Source organism: Tauraco erythrolophus, chromosome 10 (assembly GCF_009769465.1).
Source record: "Tauraco erythrolophus isolate bTauEry1 chromosome 10, bTauEry1.pri, whole genome shotgun sequence".
Classification (NCBI taxonomy): Eukaryota; Metazoa; Chordata; class Aves; order Musophagiformes; family Musophagidae; genus Tauraco; species Tauraco erythrolophus.
The window spans coordinates 3516113-3537657 of record NC_141474.1 but is presented as its reverse complement, the minus strand read 5'-3'; the positions used below and the strand labels follow the sequence as shown (position 1 = coordinate 3537657).

At 49.7% G+C, this 21545-nt stretch overlaps 1 protein-coding gene across 1 annotated transcript in view; it reads right to left on the bottom strand.

Annotated features, from left to right (window-relative positions):
* Positions 1-5996: 5996 nt before the first annotated feature.
* COLGALT2 (collagen beta(1-O)galactosyltransferase 2) overlaps positions 5997-21545 on the bottom strand; it is a 55369-nt gene continuing 39820 nt past the window's right edge. The window contains exons 5-12 of the mRNA XM_086617397.1: positions 18924-19128; positions 12957-13076; positions 12076-12152; positions 9757-9863; positions 8862-8994; positions 7413-7540; positions 6703-6909; positions 5997-6273 (exon numbers count right to left, since the gene is read on the bottom strand). Of these exons, the coding sequence (XP_086473523.1) occupies positions 5997-6273; positions 6703-6909; positions 7413-7540; positions 8862-8994; positions 9757-9863; positions 12076-12152; positions 12957-13076; positions 18924-19128 (1254 nt within the window). The remainder of the gene's footprint in view (positions 6274-6702; positions 6910-7412; positions 7541-8861; positions 8995-9756; positions 9864-12075; positions 12153-12956; positions 13077-18923; positions 19129-21545) is intronic.

Genomic DNA, 21545 nt, shown 5'->3' with positions numbered 1-21545 from the left:
TCTTTTTTTCCCAAAGAACTTTAAAAGAATGGACTGCACTTGCTTTCAGATGAATGTCACGGTTTGCTCATGAACAAGGCAAACAAACACTACTTGTCTGGATCTACATCTTACCACCACCACGGTGTGGTTTCCCTTTCCGTTCGATAACTCGTCGGACAGGAATCGCTGCCTTTCGCCTGTACCCTGAAACGACTGATGTACCTCTTCGGAATGTGCAATCACTTGTCAAGAGCAAAACTTTGGACTCACGTTTTCATTCACCAGGGGCAACTACTTGACCTTTCATTTTTAAAATAAGTGGGCATTGAGAGGCGACAGCCGCGTTTCAAGCGTTACCCCGACCAACCAGAGGTTTTATGTACTTGTAGCATTGTTACGCATAAACTACAGCCACCTCCCTTGCTCTTTATACCCATCTCTTAAATTAATTTCCTGACATGGTACATCCTTTCAGCTGGACTAAAGAATTCAGCTGGAACTAAGAATTTAATGATCTGTTCTCTGTGAAACTTTAAATAACGTACTGCTTGAGTCTCTTCCCAAAACACAGGCTTCCTTGGAACGACAGTTAGAGGTTCTACTTTAAAAAGCCATAAGTGAGACATTGGATTGTAAGCAGCCTTCACCAAACAGGCTGTCTTTGAGGTTAAAAGAAACTCAAATACTGAATTTTATACATACCTGGGCCTTTTCTCCCCAGGCTCCAGTTCTGTAGCACTAATTTTCCAAACGGGCCCCGATGCCATTACCGATCAGTGATAACCTCACGCCGCAGACACCGATGGGTTGTGCCATATTTCACACTACGCGAGGGTTCATCACCTCTGTTTACAAATAACACTGTGCAGGTCCCAGACTGAAGAGTTTCACAACTCCAGTTGTAGTTTTGTCACACAGAATGTCAGGGATTACAAGGGACCTCCGAAGGACCATCTAGTCCAAGTCCCCTGCCGGAGCAGGACCAAGAGGGTGAAGACTGTGAGTCTGTGGTGCCTTGCCCAGAGGTAGGGCACGGTCACAACGGACGTTCAGTTTGCTTTGCGTTTCGGCGTAGGCACGCGTTGACGGCTGCGAGGTATCGTTTGTAAAGTCCAGTATTGCTCACTCAGAGGTTGTGTGTCTGTATCAAACTGAATGTTGTTAATTTTAAAATGACACTTTCCAAAAGGTTATTATATGAAAAAGATTTTTTTTAATTGTTTACCTGTAATCTTTATACAGTAAGTATATAAACCTTTTTTCCACTAATATTTGCCTGGCGTGTATTTTCTTCTCTTAGACTTTATTACAGCATGTCAGTTGTGCTTTTTTTTTTTTTTTTCCCCCACAGCAGTTCCTCCCTTCATCTTCCTCACTTGTACTGTTTTAACTGGTCTCAACTTCTTCCACCTCCCAAATGCGTGTTCCCCGCTGCCCAGAGAACTTCGAGCTCCACATCAGAGCTGTGTTCCCTTGAGCTGGAACCCTTCAGCCATGACCTGCCTTCAGCATGATTTTACTCTTCAACATCACCTCCAGTGTGTTTGTAGCACTGTCAGCGTTACCATTGTGCCTTTTTTTTTAATTCTTTAAAGTTTTATGAGGCCTCTGTGCTGCTTCGGCAGCATGGCCGGACGGGCTGTCCGAGTGAACTGGTCTCTCACCTGCGTAACTCACCGAGTGGCAGCAGCTGATGAGGAGCCCTGCGTGGTCCCGTCGCACGCTGCAGGACTGCGATGAGCTGCTTGACAGCACAAGGTAAATGTCAGCAAAGCAAAAGCCACCCCAGTGCAGCAGCCCTGCACACCAGCCTGCTGTTGCTGTGCAATGTTTCTGTGCTTTTTTTTTTTGGATGAGCTTTCAGTGTAAGGATTTTGGTTGTAACTAAATAGGTAACTTAGATTATATGCAAATTTGACAACGACTTCTTCATGAAATCATTCTCTTGCAGGTCACTAAATGATTTCAGTCCTTGATTTCAGCCCAGTCCCTGCTCCCACAGATCACCTGCCATCTCACCCCTCACTTCAGCACTGGGGGTGACCCCTAAATCTGCCAAAAAGTCACAGCTAAGGCCTTGAACTGCAGCAGTTGCCTTTGTCTCTAAAGGACCCCTCGTATTACAATAGTAAAGGCCAAAGAAAAGTTAACCTGAATTTAAGGTGCCTCTGTTTGTGGTTTTTTTCCCCTACTTAAACTACCTCTGGAGCTAAAACACAACAGCACAACCTTACTCAGTATGTCCTTCAGGATAAATACAATCTGCCATAGTGAGAGCACAACAGCACTTTTCCTTTCTGAAACAAAACCAAAGACCAAGTTGTTAGGTTACGAGCAGCCTTACTGCAGCTAGATCATCATTTTTAGGGCCTGTCACCTTAACTTTTCTTGTGAACAAGCTGCCTTTGCAGCTGGTTTGCTACTTCTACTCTGCAAAACCTGTTCTTGGCTTCCACTGGGTGTTTTTCCCTGAGGCTTAGCTCAGATGCTCTGCAGCAGAGCAAAAACCCCATACCAAAAGGAGATTTTTTTTATATAAAAAGGAGAAGAAAATAAAAAAAGGAAGAAAAGAAAAAAAAAGCCCTTGGTGGTTCACGCAGCAGCCTGGCAAATTTTTACCGATCACTTGTCAAGTTCTGCTAATAGAAACTCCTTTTTCAAGATGTATGACCTAATGCACCCACCACCCTTGGGGCAGTGGGTGCTAAAGCTGGGGGAGGCTCAGCAGGGACAGACGTCCCACATCCGTGCCCACGCTGCCCCATGCCCCAGGATGGCACATCCCCTGCGCACGGCAAACAGCTGTCTCAGCCAGAACCTGAAAGCTGGTTCCTGCTTCTGCTCTAGTTTTGAAGCTTGGTAGATGAGTCAAAAAAAAACCAAAAAGGCCATGGAAAGTGGAAAAAATATCAGAAAAACATAGAGGTAAGTGTTTCAATTGCTTCTGCTTTTCCAAAACACAGTTAATTCTGGGTAGGGCAGAGCCTGGGCAACACCTGCCAGGGAAGTGAGAACACGGAAAGGGAAAAACAGCACTTGGAGCACTGGCCATCCACTGCGTCCTGCGTATGTAAATAAACAGAAAATTGTGTACTTATATATATACACATATATATATAGTATGTAGGTATGTATATATATACACACATGGGTGATTATATAGGTAAAAAAACCATCAGGTAGAGTGAGGCCATGTCTGCTCTGAAATGGACATATTCATTTAATTACATTTTTATATTTATATCCCTTTTTTTTAAAAAAAATCTATGCTATATTATTTCCGGCGATGCTCCCACGTCTCTCTGGGAGAGCCCAAAGGGGCAGCTGTGGGGCTGTGCCATAGATCCCAGAGTGATCCAAGCACAGTAAGCGGCTCCAGGAGCCGGAATACCCTACCTGCTCCCCGTGTTTCAGGACGCGGGGAGTAACTGTGAGGAACACCAGGAACATTTTTAGCCACGGTGTTCATGGAGATGCTGCTTCAAACGGGATCATGAAAGGTCAGAAGAGGAAGGGCTGGTAAAACCAGAGCTCGTGCTGATGAAGGTAAAGCACACCCAGGGCTGGGGGGAAGAGAGGTCTCTCTTGTAGACCCAGAGGTGGGTCTCTCAGAGAACACAAAGCACATGAGGGCGGAAGAGACACATCACGTGTATGAGCACAGCACAACCACAGTGAACCTTTACGTGCAGAGGCAGCCACGAAATTAGACCAGAGAAACAGTATCAGGCCAAAGGAACTCATAGAATAGCTGGCTCATGGAATCACAGAATGGTTTGAGTTGGAAAGGACCTCAAAGATCGTCTAGTTCCACACCCGCTGCCATGAGCGGGGACACCTTCCACTACACCAGGTTGCCCAAAGCCTCATCCAACCTGGCCTTGAACACTGCCAGGGATGAGGAAACCAACCTGCTGTTCTGTTCATCCCGCTCTTCTGCCAGTCTCTGATACACGTGTATCCCGTGTTAGTGGGACTGGAAGCTCAGATGGGTGCTATGCCAAACTGGGGCCCTGCTCCTCTGGTCCTCTCTTCCCACCACAGCTCCTGCAGCCTCCCAGCCCTCAAACAGCATTACCAAAGTCCTGGAGAAACAGCTACGCTGCACAATCTGCCCCAATCCCAAGGGAAGCATGATGTGATGGAACAACTTCGTGCCGCGCCGCAGTGACACATGACAATATGCTGGATGCTCACCAGTTCACAGATGTCCTGCTTCTGAAGGCTGTGCCGAGCTTCTAACCAACACCTGTGGGATTGCTGTGCCCAAAAGTGCTTCCAACAGGTCAGGCTCACCCCTTGTACAGCAAGACCTGAGGACGAAGCAAGAGGAGTTGTCAGAGAGGAATGACCCGGGCTGTGCGTGGTGGCCCATGACAGAGCTGCTCTCCCTACTCACCGTGTCGCATGGGCACCTGCTCCAGCCCGGAGAGCAGAAGGCTTCCAGGCTGTAGTTGCAGAACAGGCACGTTTATATGACCAGTGACTCTACAGTGGAGTGACATAGCTAAAAATCTCCTGAGCTGGCTCTTCTTGGCCAGGTCTATCCCCACCCAATGAAGAACACACACACCTGCTCATCTTGCACCAGGTTCTATGTATTATCAGACCGGCTGACAAGTAATAACATGTCTTCTTTAGCAGAAAGCACAACGTTCATCAGTAATTCTTAAAAACAAACAAAAATTTTTTAAACAAACAACAAACAAACCAAACAAACCCAACCACACGTACTCAACTGCACAGATCTCCAGCAGGTGTATCTCTAGGTGACAAGTCCAGGAGGGCACCCACCCCCTGTGTCACAGCAGCCCGCAGGCTGAGCTCCACACCACCTAACCACTGTAGTCCATCATCGCCTGGCCTCTGAGAAACATTTTAAAAAAAAAAAAAATACAAACACCGTACTCCGCTGACACGTCAGCCAACAGCAAGAACGTCAGAACTCATCCAAAAACAAACAAAAAAAAGACAAGTTTGCTCCTCCCGTGAAAAAATATCAAGACAAGTCGTCTTTCCGTCCTGCAACGTGCGGTTCCATCACGGCTGTGGAGAACAGCGCAGTCGACAAACACTGACGCTTCTGTAGGTCGTTTTGGTTTTCGTAAAGGCAGTGTCGAGCAGTTCACAACCGCACTTGGAAAATTTCAAGTTCTTAGAAGTCCTACGCTTGGTTTTACAGCCTGCAAATAGGTCCTCAGGCTTTGTTTTCCTGAAGGAATAAATTGAGGCAGGGGGCGAAGCGGGACATGACAAGGACTAACCCCACCTGTGCTCCCCTTGTACAGCGCAGAGACAACCACCACCAGCAACCTCCAGCTTCTCCGCTGGCTTCCAAGATGTCAGACACGCCAAGACGTCAGTTCTGGATCAGGAGGCTCGTTGAGGTGGGACCAGCAAATTTTGCAATTTGTGGCGAGGAAGCCAGCCGGAGTTTCCCATAGAAGAGCGACGAGGGAGAAGCCACTGTGGAGGAACGCTGCTCCGGTGCACTCAACGTTTTTTTGGAAGCCATCTTGATTCCCTTGGATAAACAAACCCAACTAACCCAACCGCTTGCCTCTGGTTTCTCTCAGTGAACAGGGTCACCAAAGCCTATGGACTTACAAGGAGTAACAGCGACACAGCGGCCCGGTCACAGCTATCCAGAAAGGAATTAACACTTGTACACCTCTATATATTAATCTTTATAAATACAGTATTCTACACGAGGAACTGTAGAAAGACGTCATTCAAGGTTGCTTTTTTTTTTTAACAAAAGCTTGCCAGGGCTTTTTTCAGATTTCTGCCTTTTTTCTGCCCCTCTGGAACACTTGGTTCTTTCTCCTCCTTCATCTCCCACCCCATCCTAAGCGGTTTGGTTAGTCGGAATGGTCAGGTCCAACCCCCATGCTCTGCCATTGGAAGCGGTGGGAAGGAGACCGCATGAAGAGCTGCTCTACAACTTCCAAGGGTGAAAAGCAAAAGTGTGAGGCAGGTTCAGGTGTCAACAGAGTCCCGGGGGAAGCGGGCAGTCATAGCTCATCCCTGGAGGACGGCGTGTTGAGGGACGACTGGGAGGGCAGAGCATCCTTGTTCTGGGCATCGCTATGGATCTTGCCCTGCTGCCGGGATTTCCAGGAGTGCGTTCTGTCCCAGTCCGTTGACACGGTCTCGTTGTCCCAGATGGTAGAGGTCTCTGTGTCGCTGAGGTAGCCCGGCTGCCCTGTGTAGTGGGTGGGGTAAACGAGCAGGGGTTCTGCTGAAAAGGCTTTCAAGTCTCTGGACTCGTAGTACTCCATGTACTTGGCTCTACAGAGGAGAGAAAAATCACCAGTAACTGAGCGAACGTCCATCAGTGCTGCTGCTTGTAACTGTGAGACACAAGCCAATGCCCTGGCAAACAGGTCCCAGTGAGTGGAGATAGCTGCTGTGGTGGAGCCTGACTCTCTCCAGCCAGAACCGCATGTGGTTACAACCACATACAACCTCTACAACCACACCCTGCGTTACCAGAGGCGGTCGAGCATCTTGGAACCAGTCCGCAAGCCCTGCACCAGGCAGGGACCATAACCCCCCTGCAGCAGGTCCGTCACCACCTTTGACCTGTGTCAGGAGCTCTGCTGCTGTCAGCCAAAAAGCACAAGGACCGGTCCTGACCCCCACCAGCCACACTACCCCCAAGGTGATCTGGCTTCAGACCACTCATGTTGACCTGAGCAGCGAAGGCATCCTACTTACACAGGGTGTTTGTTGTACATGACTGGCAGAAATTCATCTACAGGCAGCATCTTGCCGAAAGGCTCAGCTCCAATGAGTTTCTGAGCCCCTTGGAAAGAGATGGCGTACCCCAGGGTCCAGTAGGAGTAATCAGCTTCCACCAGGTTCATGACGTTGGGAACTGCTTTCTCAGGCTCCTGCACCTGCATCCTTTTCCGGCCAATGTAGCTTTAAAGGGTGAAAAGACCAAGGAAATGGGAACCAAAGCGAATCTGCAGCAATTACGGACCACACGACTGTTCGCGTCAACCAGGGAAGGGCAAATAGTCAATCCAAGAAGTAATCCCTGACCAGGCGAACAGATCTCTACCCTGCACCACTCCCAAAACCCCATGTCTTAGCCCAGTGGGTGGTACAGCTGCGAAAGGCTTCATAAGGCAGCTGAGATGCCATGGTCCAAGCCTCAGGACTAAGCTGTGTCAGTTCCTCCATCACAACAGCATCTTTGAACACTACCGAGATCAACCAGCACTGCCCACAAAGGGCAGTGATGGTACCCAATGGGCATCCCAGCATCAGCCTGCCCCAGGAGACAGAGCTGTCCTGATGGGAAGAGCCACTGAGAAGTCTGTGTCACCTTCCCCAGCCCTCCAGCATTAACCTGCATCAGATACTGCTGACCAACCCTGCGTGCCCAGAAGGTCTCAGATGGTTGAGGGCCAGTTACTTACATAAGCTCCCAGTCCAGCTGGGCTCGTTCAATGTCATCCATCAGCTTCATAAGCTTCCTTTTAAACTGGTGTTCAAAGCGTACATCGTCCTCAATAACAAGCGTCTTCTCCAGTTCTCTGTTCACCACCTGAAACAAGAAGCGATCACAGTGGTACACACGGGCTGCTCCCTGCACCCTGAAATCATTGGGTTCATCCTGACCTGGCCCATGCAGGTAGGGAGGAGGCTGGAGAACCACTCCCAGATTCCCAGCTTAGCTGGGAGAGACTGCCAGAGCCAGTAAGAACAGTCCTGAAAACACCCTGTGGCTGATCATCTGCAACTGAGGAAAACCCTCCATCTGATGTTGCACCATCTAGAGCCCATGAGCTCCCATCTAGCATGACCACAGCAACCACCTCCTCAGAGGAACGTGCAGCAGCCTTTGATGCCAAAGCTGCTGTTCGGAGAAACCTCGTTGTTGGAAGAAAGTGTTCCTGAAGCCTGGGAAGGAGGACGACCCAGTGTATCCAAGGTCTGACCCTGACAACTTAGACAACACAGACGCAAAAGCACCTTGCACGTAGGTTTCCCACGTTATCATCTGCCCATTGGCGATCTAGAAGCCTCAAGCCCAAAAGCACAGCATGACTTCTCAGCGCTGAAGTCGCTCCTTGCTGGTTCTAAGGCTGTTGGGATCCGTGCCCCGCCCTGCTGAGAGGTGCTGCGACTGTCACCTCCGAGGCCAGAGGGCCGTCCCCTCAAACATCCGTACAGGACCCTGCACCAGGAGGTACAACCCTCACTGTCACATTTGGGCAACCGCTGCTGTTGCCCAGTCTTCTTATAGCACCAAGTCCATCTCCCTGCCTCCACGTTTCACCTCACTTGAAATAATCCCTCCGCTGACGGCGGGCTCCGTAACTCCAGCATCTCTGACCAGCACAGCCCAGGATCCTCTCAAGCGTGACCCCCCCGTCCAGGTGCCAGGGACAGATGGAAGCTACAGCTTTTAGCACCCAAATGAGATCTCTCAGGTCAGGTAACAGAGGTCTCCACCTGTTAAGAACATTTATGATACGCCAACTCCAAAAAGCCAATGGGCAGAGTCACTGGAGCTTCAGTTCAGATGCAGAACAAGGGAAAAAAAACAGGAGTTTTTTTAAACACCGTTTGTTCTTCAAAACCTTCTCGCCTTTCTCCTGAGCAAACGTGCTCCAAGCAGGCTACCAGATGCTTTGTGAAACCAGTCATGAAAATATTCTCATAAAAACGACCCAGAGCTGTCAACGAATGGAAAGCAGGGATGAGAAAGCCAAACGCTGCGTTCCAGAAAAACCCTACAAAAGCAGTTCCATCCTACGCTTCCAGAAACCGCTGTCGTACCTGATGCTCTGCCCTACAACTGCCTGTGCCCCTTCCTACCGTGTCGTCCCGCAGCAATCCCGAGGCACCCGCCAACTCCTCACCTCCTTCCAGATGTAGTAGTGACTCAGGAAGCAGCCGATCTCTCCCCTCGTTAGAGGTCTGGAGGAATACGGATCCCGGTAACCCGGGAGCATGTCGATGCTGAGAGCTTTGAGCTGACTCGTGTTCAGTGCTCTGAGAAAAGAGAGAACATCTATCACCGTTTAAAAAAGGAGAAGGAAAAAAAAGAAAATTCACCTCAGACACAGATGCAACACGGGAAACGCTGCTGCCATTCAGAGGAAAGCCCCATCATGAAATTCCTGCGCTTGCTTCGCTCAAAAACCTGGAGAAAAACTAACTTCTTCATTTCCATTTCTACATGGAGGTGATCAATCACATCCTTAACTCTGCAAACGACTTCTCGTGGTGGGACTGTCAGCACGGCAGGCGCTTGGCTTAGGGTGTTTTTCCGAGAGGTCTCCGTGGGTGTGCACGTCCCAAAGAGCTCCAGACGGCCTTTTTGCAGCTCCCAGATCAAATCCATGAAGTCTCAACACACTTTAAGCTTGGAAAGGGCTGTGTCAGGGTTAACACTGCAGCACAACAGCTTTGTAGACCTAGGATGGACCATCTTTCCAGGAGATAATTGCTCTTGAACACTTCCACTGCTGACTCCTTTCAAATGTGTACCAGCGTTATAGTTTGCAGGAATCAGGATTATTTTACCCTGATTTTCATCTTAGCCTGAACCACCGCTGCCCTGGTTGCCTCACGGAGACTGACCAATGGCAAAAGAAGAAAGGAACAGAGGAAAACTGCCCCAAACAGACTGTCAGGTAAATAAAAGTGATATTCACCTCTCCCCTCAGCCCACCCTTCCCCACCAGAGCCGAGGAGATGGCGTTGAGCTTTTACACGCAACCCACTCTTCGCAAACGTCCAGCCGAAACTCACTTCCCATCCACGGCCTCCACGATCTTGACTGCGATCTCCTGCTCGTACAGAGTCCGCAGCATCCGATCCCGTCTGTCTTTGCGACGCTTCAGGTTGATCATGAAAATCTGAGTGGAAGAGAAAGATGTCAGCCTCCCGGCTTGGAAGCAAGGAAGAAAAGGGAGTCCTCACCCACTCTTCTCCAGCAGCTCCACTGGAAAAGCAGATCTTACTAAAATACCAGGTGTGTTCTCATAGAATGATTAAATGGTTTGAGTTGGAAGAGACCTTCAAGACCATCTAGTTCCAATCCTCCTGGCATGGGCAGGGACACCTTCCACTACACCAGGTTGCTCAAAGACTCATCCAACCTGGCCTTGAACACTTCCGGGGATGGGGCAGCCACAGCTTCTCTGGGCAACCTGTGCCAGTGCCTCACCACCCTCAGAGGGAACAATTTCTTCCTTAGATCTAATGTAAATCTCCCCTCTTTCAGTTTAAAGCCATTGCCCCTTGTCCTGTCACTGCACACCCTTGTCCAAAGCCCCTCTCCAGCTTTCTTGTAGCCCCTTTAGGTACTGGAAGACTGCTAGAAGGTCTCCCTGGAGCTTTCTCTTCTCCAGGCTCAATAACGCCAGGTTTTATTCCAGGTTGCTTAGAATTTGTTAAAAAACTGGGGTTGGTTTGGAGTTGAAAGGTTAGAGGCTCGTTCTTTGCCTAACAACTCCAATTTATGGATGTCTTATGGCACAGGGAAAGTTGCTCTTTGAGGATGAATAAAGGTGAGAGGAGACCAGTTACAGCCAAGCCCGTAACTTCCAAAGATAAAGGATATTTTGATTTATACTAAACACAGAGTAAAACAGCCAGCTCCAGTCCCAGTAGAACACTGACCCATGTGCTCCCCCGCCTGCATTCAGGATTATCAGCCGGGCCACCATCCAAGTACAAGGACGCAGTACAAGCACGACAAGAGGATTTGGGTAATTACTTTGGGCACTGAAAATCTGCCGCTACCCCTGCCAGAGCAGAAAGCCCAGCGCAGAGCCAAGACTGGGAATGGAGATGTCTGGGCAGGGCTCAGTCCAAGCCTTGAGGAGACCAGACTCTTTGGTGGGGGGCAGAGCACTGAAGCCCTCGTTTAGCAGCTAAACCGCAGAGGGTCAGGGATATTTTGGATTCCCGGGCAGACAAGTAACAAGCACAGCCTTGTAGCAAAACCTCGTCCCAGTAAGAAGCGGATCAAATTCCAGGTCAGTACAAACGCAAAAGTAATAAACTGGATAAATAAAGCGCAGCCACAAAGGACGACATGGAAAAAACCTACCAGCAGCTGTGTCCTGGACACAGAGACGCTCAAAGAGACGCAGCCAAATCAGGCTTTACGGGTCGTATGAACAGATGCAGCGGAACACAGCGGGAAAACAAAGGCTGCCCTGAGCACCGCGACCGCCTCGCCAACGGTGCCGCTGCCACCCCGGCAGCTGCGCGGGCAGCGGCTGGCAGCCTTGTGAAAAACACGGATGCTGGTCAATTAAAGCCCGGTGGATCCCTCTCCAGCCTTCTCCCCTCGATGCCGGCTCTCCCCACAACGTGGAGAGGAATTTCTGCTGGGTCTCGGGGCAGTAGCAGTGCCAGCAGCCATCTTTCCTAGTGCACTTTTACTTAAGGCCACGGCAGGAAAATGTAGTGATGGAGCAGGGCAGGGGGAGAGCTGTCACAGCACAGGGACAACACGCGTGGTCTCCATCACGCCTGGCCGCTCTGGGCTCTCCAGTGTGTCTTTCAGCTGAGAGAAATCATCCCCTTCTGTCACTGGGAAGCAGGAGGGGTTTTCCCCAAATGACTAATTTTTGTCGCAGAACGGAGGACCACCAAGCTGCCCTGCAGAGTCAGACGTAGAGGAAACAGGACAAGAACCGAGGAGTTAAACAACCTGGTTTTCAGCCTCACTTCTGCCATCTCCTCCTGGCTGGGTTAAAACATCCAGCCCATCAGGGCGGGGAGCCCCCGCACACAGACGTGCCCATCTCATCAGGGGTCCCGCAGCAGCTGCTACGCGCTGGTCTCGTTTCCGCACAGCAAATGCCAGAGCGAAAGAACGCTCCCTGAGCCCTTTCCCTTCTGCTTCCCTGAGCTCAGCGGTTCTTCCCGAGTAAGGATGGTTATTTACTCCTTGCAAAATGTTTAAGTCCAAAAGGTGAGTGATGAGGAAAGAGCTGATTCAAAAAGGTAATATATTCTGAGGGAAACGGCTGGAAGCTCAGCTACAGGGAGAAGTTGGGTCCTCCAGGTGATGAGTGGGAAGACAAGGCAATAACAGCAAAACAAGTTCCTTACTTCATCAAATCCCATCTTGTCAGGGTGCTTCGGAGGAACAGAGACATACTGAGAGGGCTCAATGGGAGGACGATCGACTGAAAGAGAGGAGAGATCCCAAACGTCACCCTCATGCACGAGCTGCATCAATATAACGTATCATAGAATCACAGAATGGTTTGGGTTGGGAGGGACTTTAAAGATCATCTAGTTCCAACCCCCCTCTGCCATGGGCAGGGACACCTTCCACTAGACCAGGTTGCTCAGCCTCATCCAACCTGACCTTGAACACCTTCAGGCATGGGGCATCTACAGCTTCTCTGGGCAACCTGGTCCAGTGCCTCACCACCCTCAGAGGAAAGAATTTCTTCCTTAGATCTAATCTTTAGGTACTGGAAGGCTGCTAGAAGGTCTCCCTGGAGCCTTCTCTTCTCTAGGCTGCACAATCCCTACTCTCTCAGCCTGTCCTCACAGAGGCGTGCTCCAGCCCTCTCCTATGAAGTATCCACATATGTCTTCATCACAGGACCCAAAAAGCCCCAGGGAGGTGGGATGTGAAGTCAGTGCAGGAGTGGGTGTAGCAGAAAGCATCCGTGTTCCAAAGCAGATGCCAGCAGCCATCTGCCAGACAGAGCTCAGGACAAAACCAAGGTTCTGCACCACCCTTTCCATATGAAAGACGCATTTTTTTGCATTTAAGCTTGGGAAGTCGAGGGGTTTCATGAACGGGGGTGACCTGACCGTGAAGCGATGACATCCCTAGGTAGAAAAGCGGTGGGAAATGGCAAACTGCGTATCAGAACGGCACGAGAGCAGTCAGATCCGGAGGCAGATTCCCAAGGGGAAGAGAGCTGGGCTGCTGGCAGGAGAGGGGTCCATCACAACAGGGCGCAGGGACTTACTCATAGCCTCGATTAGCGTGTGCACAAAGTTCTCAGTTTCTTCTTGCAGCGTCTGATGCGATTTCAGGGGCATGGGAAGGAACCCGTAGTGTTCACGGTTGCAGATGAACATCTGTATCCCTGGGGATCGCAGAAAAACAGAAAATTACAGTCGGGCCTTTCACCAGCGGATTTCCCTGCTCTGTTGCTACGTAGCCACAATCGAACTTACGGCAGTCCCAAAAAGTTCTGCAAACAATTCAAAAACGTCACCGTGCCCTTTTCAGTTCAATTTGGCTGGCAGCAAGTGGCATTTCCTACAAAACCAATTTCCACTTGCTGCCTAAAACCACAGGTATTTTTAACTGCGATCAGCTTTCTCCTAGAAGAGACTGGAAATCCCCCTCTCAGACCAGAGAATGGGTCTTTTTTGGCCTTCATGCTATAAGAACGATCCTACAGCAGAGGGCAGAACCAGCCTTCGGCAAAGCAGAATCCGGTATGTGGGACTACTGCGGGTAACGGGGCAGTACCACAGGGTCCTCGTTTAGCCCGTATCCGGGGCTAATTAATAGCCAGCTGTTCTATTACCCAATGATCCTTCCCCACTCGAAGAGGGGAAATGGGAAAAGGAAGGAAGACCCATGGGTTGAGAGAAGAACTACTGAATAATTGAAATACAATAAAATAGAAAATAATAACGGTAACAATAATAATATATCCAGACAAGTGATGTACAGTGCAACTGCTCACCACCCCTTGAGCAATGTCCAGCCCATTCCCGGCCAGCGATTCCAGAGCAGGAAAGCCCCAAAAATGCAACCCCAGAAGAGAAGGAGCAGGTCTCAGGAGCAGAACAATGGGAGAGAGCCTCCAGGGACAGCGGCCATTGAGGAAGAGAGACCATCTTCAACAAACCTTCCAATTTACAGTGAGTATGATGTTCCATGGTATGGAATATCCATTTGATGACTTAGGTGTCAATCGCCCTGGCCACGCTCCCCCCAGGTTCTCAGACATCTGGGTCGTTTGCAAACACAAGTTGAGAAGTCCTTGAGCAGTGTGGATACCTGCGTACCACGGCCGGCCGCAAACTAAACCAAAGTGTCTGATCAACTTTGTTCTCACCGAATCGGGTGCTGCAGTCTTCCCAAAAACGCAGCTTACTTTAGAAACATCGTTCTTCTGATCAGAAGGAAAAATTCAAACCTATACAGCGTGGCTAGGAGTGATGGGAGCTTTCGTCTGAGCTTTACAAGGCTTCTCCGTCAGACCACAAGAAATACGGAATGACTCTTCGCCAGTAGAGGAGCCAAGTCTGATCCTCAGCTTCAAAAGCACATAGTTGGCCAAACGTGGGCCCAGGCAGTCCAGCAGCCCTAGGATCACACGGGATGAAGCTGCGAGGCCGAAGGCATCGGCACAGCTGCAGGGTCTGTTACTGGCCTAGCAAGGGATTCACTCCAGCTTTTGGAGTCAAGCATCTTCCTGCTTCTGTTTGCTTTGGCTTGAAAATAAAGACATTTTTGCCTGTGTTGGTAAAGGACTTTGAGGAATATCTAGGATAACCATCTTGGCAGTGCTTAGTCTACCACCAAACATAGTCCTTTCCTCTCCGGGACTAGTTTTTACAGCGCCTTGAAGATTAGAAGAAAATCCTCAGGACACCAGCAAGGAGAAAAGATGCTTTCAAAAAGAGATGATAACGTGATTTCCTTCTGCGCAGAAGCTTTTGCAACCACTTGTTCAAGGAGCTGAGCCTGAACATGGGAAACAGAGAAGATCCAAAGCCTGTCCTTGGAGTGGAGGCCTTTGCGAGGGAGAGACTCGCCCGCTGCTGAGCTCGTTTGCTGGGAACATCCCAGCAACGTGCACTCAGCGAAATACTGGTCCCTCTGGACTGACCGAGGGTTTGCTCACCGTCAGCGATAACCGCAGCTGCACCGGGCCTGATGTCACATCAGGCAACAGCCACATCCCCAGGAGCCAAGGGAAAACATTTCCGCTGTTTTTCTTCGAGCTCTGGGAAGGTCCTTTATTAATTAACCTCCCATCTGAAAGCTGCTAGAACCCCCACAACTGCCCAAGTAGATTTTAAAGAGCACAAACCTGCCTTTCTTTTCTTTTTTTTCCCTTTTTTTTGTAAAATGAAAGAAGCACAACGCCCCTCTCCCTCTAGGAAATAACCGAAAAGCAGACGCTACCTGGTGTGTCGACACTTTCATCTATTAGTCCTCCTAATCCCTGGTATTTTCAGCAAAGCAGAACCGTCTGCGTTAACGACCCCGCTGCTTCTACCATTTTAAGTTCTGCAAGTAAATTGCTGGCTCCAGGACTCGTCAAAACACATTCAGCTGTCAGCTGCGATTTAGGTAAATGGCAGAAGGAAAAGCAAAAAAAAAATAAAATACTACCTGCTGACATTAATGGATTTGGCACTGATCTAATCAACTAATCTTATCCGGCTCACTGATCTCCGTTCTTATCTTCCGCTGGCTTAAACACAGTTAATCTGCATAGAGTCACGCCAGTGTCTCTGTTCCTTCTGGGATAAAAGCTACTTAAAAATGGTAAATTTACCTTAAAACAGGGACAGGGACTTGCTCTCCAGCTCTGGTTTCATAATAAAATAAACAAGTGCTGCAAAGGCCAGAAAAGCTGTAGATACGTGTATTGTTGTGAGCCTTTCTAAGGCAGCGACCGGGACTCACAGCCATGCCCTAAATCCCCCACCATCATTAGGCAACTGGAATTTCCTCCACTTCCCCCGGCCCAGACCTTCCTGCTGACCAGCTATAGGGCTTCCAAGCCTCAGGCTGCAAGGAAGCTCAGGAGATCTGGCTGGATAAATGGTATCTGGTGAGCGTGAGGGGCTCTACAGAGTCCAACTTTGTCAACAAAACACCCGTGGCGAGTTTTGGTGTGAATCAGTGCCCCCATCATGGGCCATGTCCTCTCAGCAGAAGAGGGACGGTCTCTTTGGAGCACCACAAAATGGTTGCTCCGAGCAGTAGATTGGTTTGATGCGAGTGCAGTACTTGGCCCGGACAAAAGCCAACATCACTTCAGACTTCAGGGAAGTAAGTGAAATCACTCCGAAGAGAAGTTTACCTCCAAGTCCATACATTTTTCACATTTCTGAACTTGGATGTCATCTCTTTTATCCCAGGTGACAAAACTCAGCCCAGGACACAAGCCAACAACGTGAGCAGATCAACGCGCCAGACTGCTGAAGCAAAGCCTTTCATGTCCTGGAAAAAGCTGAAGTGTTCTAGGACGGAAGGAAAAAATGATGGGTTTGAACCCCCGAAATATTTCTCAAGCAGAATATTTCTTAATTCTAATGCAATGCAGTTACCACACTCATGGGACACTGCGGTTCTGGGAGGGAACAAGTGGGGCAGGCAGATCTGAAGGAGTTAGCTTTGCTATCCAGACCTAAACCTCCGTTCACCTTTGGAGCCAACATACTGATGTCCTGACTCTGAAAGCCAGGACCACAGAGGTGCCGTGGAAGTTCACACCTCATCTTCCCACCTTCCTCTGCCTCCTAAGGACTCTCATTTTGGCTTCTCCTGGCTCTCCTCTAGAATCATAGAATGGTTTGGGTTGGAAGGGCTTCAAGACTATCTAGTTCCAATCCCCTGCCACAGGCAGGGACACCTTCCATTAGACCAGGTTGCTCAAAGCCTCATCCAACCTGGCCTTGAACACTTCCAGGGATGGGGCAGCCATAACTTCTCTGGGCAACCTGTGCCAGTGTCTCACCACCCTCAGAGGGAAGAATTTCTTCCTTAGATCTAATGTAAATCTGCCCTCTTTCAGTTTAAAGCCATTGCCCCTTGTCCTATCACTACATGCCCTTGTCAAAAGTCCCTCTCCAGGTTTCTTGTAGCCCCTTTTAGGTACTCTGTCATTTACCTTTCTCTCCTTACGACCCTCATCCCCTTGTAGCCGAGTTTTTACAAAGCCCTGCTTAGCCTGCTGAGACAATACCGTCTTTTGCGGCGCTGCCAAGAGCTTCGAACCAGAAAGATGACTAAAAGGAAAAGTTGCAAACAGCTGGTGGCTGCCATGCTGGTCGGGGAATGGTGGGAAAGGCAGGTCTTCTCCACCTGCCTCTCCTCCAGAAGCAACCATCGACGACAAGCTTCATTCACTTTCTCTCTACTCGTCTGCCTTTTGCAGACAGAGGACAGGTAACATCAGCTGGACATGGCTCAGTGGACCCACAAACAACTTTTCCAGGCAAAGAAAGAGAACACCAAGGTTGTGACTTTAGCCTGAAAGGTCTCCTGTATTTCAGGACCAACTGGAATTCTCCCACTGTCCAGCAGAAACCGATCGCAGGATCAGCCGGAGCTGTACACATTTTTCTCCGCTGCATCCCGAGGATCTCAAGGCAGCTCAGCGCTCGACTGGTTCTCCCGAAGTACCAGTGACACAATGTCAAGCCTGCAGAGATTTTACGGCTGACACACCAGCTCTAACCCGCTCTTGCCTGCAAGAGATCTCCTCTCAGCACAGCCCACAGACTCCGCATCGTTCCCCTTGAAAGCTGCACTGATTTTGCTTTTAAAAATACAAAAAAATACAAAATAAAAGCCTCTCAGCTAATTCCTGCTCAGCTGCCATGGAGCAAAGCCTCACCAGCGCCATGGTTAAGCAACTTGGATTTTGTTTCGTGCAAGGGCTGCTGCATCTAAAGAGGGTTTCTTGCCCTCACCCCTTCCTCACGGAGTCTCTTGGAAGTGGTGACTTTTGGTACCTGACCTACGGGCTGCAGAACACCCTCTGCTCTCCTGGGACAGGGAATGGGGGGGCTGCAGGTCAGTTCCCCACATGCTGTTTCTACCGCTCCTTTCCGAAAGGAGGAGGACTACTGACACTCTTTTCGCCTGCTCCAGTGGATCCCCTCCTCATGGGACAGTCCTCAGACTTCTCCTTCCCGCAGGATGCAATCCTTACCCATCAGATCACTCCAGTGCAGGCTTCTTCTCCATGGAGTCACAGCATCTTAGGGAGCTGCTGCCCACTCCAGCAAGGGGTTCTCCATGAGCTTCACATGCCTCTCCGCCTCATCGTCAGCCTCCAGCAGCTCACAGAGACCATTCCCTACGCCCTCCCTCAGGCTCAGCCATTTCTGCTCCAGCACGGGCTTCTTCCCGGTCTGCAGTGGGTCTGTGCCCCACCGAGTCTGCCATGGCTGCGGGGGCCACTGCCACCTCACTGCGGGCTGAGGGCAATCCCCACTCCGGTACCTCCTCCCGCTCCATCCGCACTGACCACGGTACATGGGGCCGTTTCTCTCACATCTCAGTCCTCTCTCCACCGCAGCCGTGCTGGGCCCAACGAACCTCAGCAGTCTCAGCAGGACGAACTCAGCCCAGCGGGCACCCCAGGAGCAGGGCGCTTCCGAGCTCTCCAAGCTGCGCTGCTGCAGCCATCTCCAGTTGGGTAGCAGTGGCCCAGCACGGGCAGCCGTCTGCCCAGGAGGCCAGGGGGCCAGCCTCCTGCCTCCCGCTCTCTTCACTGTAAGTCCAGCCCCACTTCGGGCTCCTTTGTCCCCGTCTTAAGTAAGGCATTTGCAGAGGCACTGATGGCTTGGCTCTGGCCAGAGGGGATGGGGGTCCGACCTGGCCAGAGGCCATTTCAACCAGTTTTGGAGCCTGGAAAGATTTTCACAGCTACTTACAGGGGCCATTTCTGCAGCCCCTCCTGTGCTATCCCAGCACAATGCCACAGGTTTTGTCTCTGAAACCCTGTCCCCATCCCAAGAACGGCTCCCCTGTCCTTTGAAGCTAGCTGGGATTCCAAACTGCCTTGCCACTCAGCTGCCACTCAGTTATCCCTGACCAGCTCCGAAAGCGGGAAGGGAACAGGGTCTTAACTCATGTGGCTTCATGCCTGTGAACTCAGAAGTAGAGATCTGTGTGAATCCTGAGATCTCTGCTGGTGAATCCTCCCCAGCAAAAGCTCCAGACATACCTGCTTGGCGACTGGAGAAGGCGAAGACCATGATATCGTCAAAGCTCCAAGTGTAGTCCTGGTGCGGAGGGTAGAACATCAGCTTGGTGGAAGCCTCTTTCCTCAAGTCAATGAGGAATGTGGAATGAATCATCGGGACAGCAAAACAGCCTGTCCTCTTCCATTCCCGAAGCAGTGGATAATCCAGGGTCCTTTTGTAATAGCCCTGCAAACACAAGGAGGGGGCTGCTTGTTACAAGAGGTTTCTGTTTCATAGATGCTCCTCAGCAAATGCTCTCACCCTCAGACCTCCCCAGCAGAGATCGAGCAGCACCCAATGCTCAGATTTTTTCCCATTAGGAAAGGGCTCAGTCAAGTATTTAGAAAACAATCTCCATCCCAAAAGTTAAAGCTTAACCTTCTCTCTCCTTTTCAGCAGCTGTCAGAAATCTGAGCCTTTCCACTGCAAAATTCCCTTGCAATACAGCTTCAAACCTCAGATATTTTCCCCCTGGCTCTCCAGAAACATTTTTTTTGGCACACAGCCTCTTAGCTCTGACCCTGAAAGCTGCTGAGCATCTGTGACATCCTCCACATTCAACAGGCGCACAGGACACTCAGTGTCTCACAGAATAGAACCTGCAAATTATTTCTGACCATGACTTTAAAAAACCACACTTATTTGCTTCACTGCAACGAAGACAGCGTCTCAGTCTCCATCAGCTGTGTCGGAATCCCTGCTTCCTCCATCCCAGGGAAAGCAGGTTTCCTACCCGCTCCTGAGCTCTCCCCACAGTGTCTGCCTGGGGGAGGCACTTTGGTCAGCTCATTTCTCTGCGACCACGAGCTTCACCAGCCTTCCAAGCACTGAGGGTGCAACACCCGCGTTGCATGGCTCATAGCTGGTGTCGCAGGTGCAATACATCTAAAGCCATCAAATTTGGAAACTGATACACCGAATTCCCTCGGAGAGAAAGCCCTAACGTGCCAATTAGACATCTGAACACAGCTGACGGTTGAATCCAGAGCAGATTCTGGTCTTTACGGAAACGATGAGTCACTAAAAGAAGCTAAAGTTACTTTTACGTTGTATTTTCCGTGAGCATCCTAGCAACAGCTGAGCAAATCACCGCGGAACACTGGATCTGGGTAGAAGCACGGTGTGGTGTGTTTGTCTGTTTATGCATCTGGAGATCCTCCCCTCTGCCCTTCGAGGTACCTTCTGACCATACCGTGAGGACTAGATATCTCAAACACATCCAGTCTGATCTTCCTGGAAAGGAGCAAGTGAGTAGAGAGCTCACTAGTGTTCCCACCAAACGAAGGGTTAAGACATTCAACCTTTAAGACACATCCAAGAACAGGTGAAAGATGCTGGAAACTAATCCTTTCTCCTCCACTCACTCGCTATGGAGTTTTGGGGCTTTTTGCTGCTCCTAAATCACGTGTAGTCAAGAAAGACTCCAATTTGTCTGCACCATTGCCGCGCTCTCCTAAGGTCAGCTTCACGACAACTCAACGTCAAGCTGACCGGAGCTGGCTTTGGCTTGTTGCTCCGTGCCAGAGGCCGTGTTTCAGGGCGTGCTGCAGCTGTTACTCCCTCCCCAAATCCCCAGGGAGAGCAAGGCTGAGAGCACGAAGCCGTGAGACAGCGGGAAAAAAAAAAAAAAAAATCAAGTGGGACCTTTGAGCAGCTTTTTTTTTTTTTTTTTTTTTACCAAATTTTGCAAGATGCATTTGCTGCTAGTTTTTTTTCCCCTCTCCTTTTCTCGGCTAGTGCCAGTAACGATGGAAATTTACTACCAGAGAGGTAACAGAAGGGGCCAAGGCTGTGGCTGGTGCACACAGGCACAGATCTGCTTCAGACAATGCTGATTTACACCAGTGGAAAATTCATCTCAGAGCTTAAACGACCATGCCTTCGCTATGAAGTTTATATCTCCACTTTAAAACAAAAACTGAAACAAGTAAACACACCCACACACACACCATCACTCCCTTTTCCCATCTATATATTTACTTCCTAAGAATTTGGAAAGTTCAGGACCTTTTTCTACTGTTTTTACTAACTGTCTAACTGACTTTACTAACAGACTAACTGTCTGAGCAGGGAACTCCTTGCCATAAGATGGTGCGGTGCCAAAAAAAGGATTCAGATAGTGATTTCTACAAAATAAAAAAAGAACAATGTTTGACAATTAAGTAAGCAGAAGAAGAGGGGAAGAGAGTTTGCTCTTTGTTTCACTCCAGCAATAATGACAGTAATTAAGATCTGGCTAGCCATCTGGGATAAAGCAAGAGGGTAGGGAATGGCTGGACCATGGACCTTCTCTGAAGTATTCATACTCACACGCCCCAGGGAAGCTGAAAGGTGTATGTGCACCTCAGGCTTAAACATGTTTGTCTATGCAGCAAGGTGAGCTTGTCTCTACAAAGAAGGAAAGACAAGACTCAGGGATGGAAGGAAAACGGAAATCTGAAGCTTTCCAGGGCAAACATGGGCAAAAAGGGAAAGCTTTCAAGAAAACAGAATCATAGAATGGTTTGGGTTGGAAGGGACCTTCAAGACCATCTAGTTCCAACCCTCCTGCCATGGGCAGGGACACCTTCCACTACACCAGGTTGCTCAAAGCCTCATCCAAC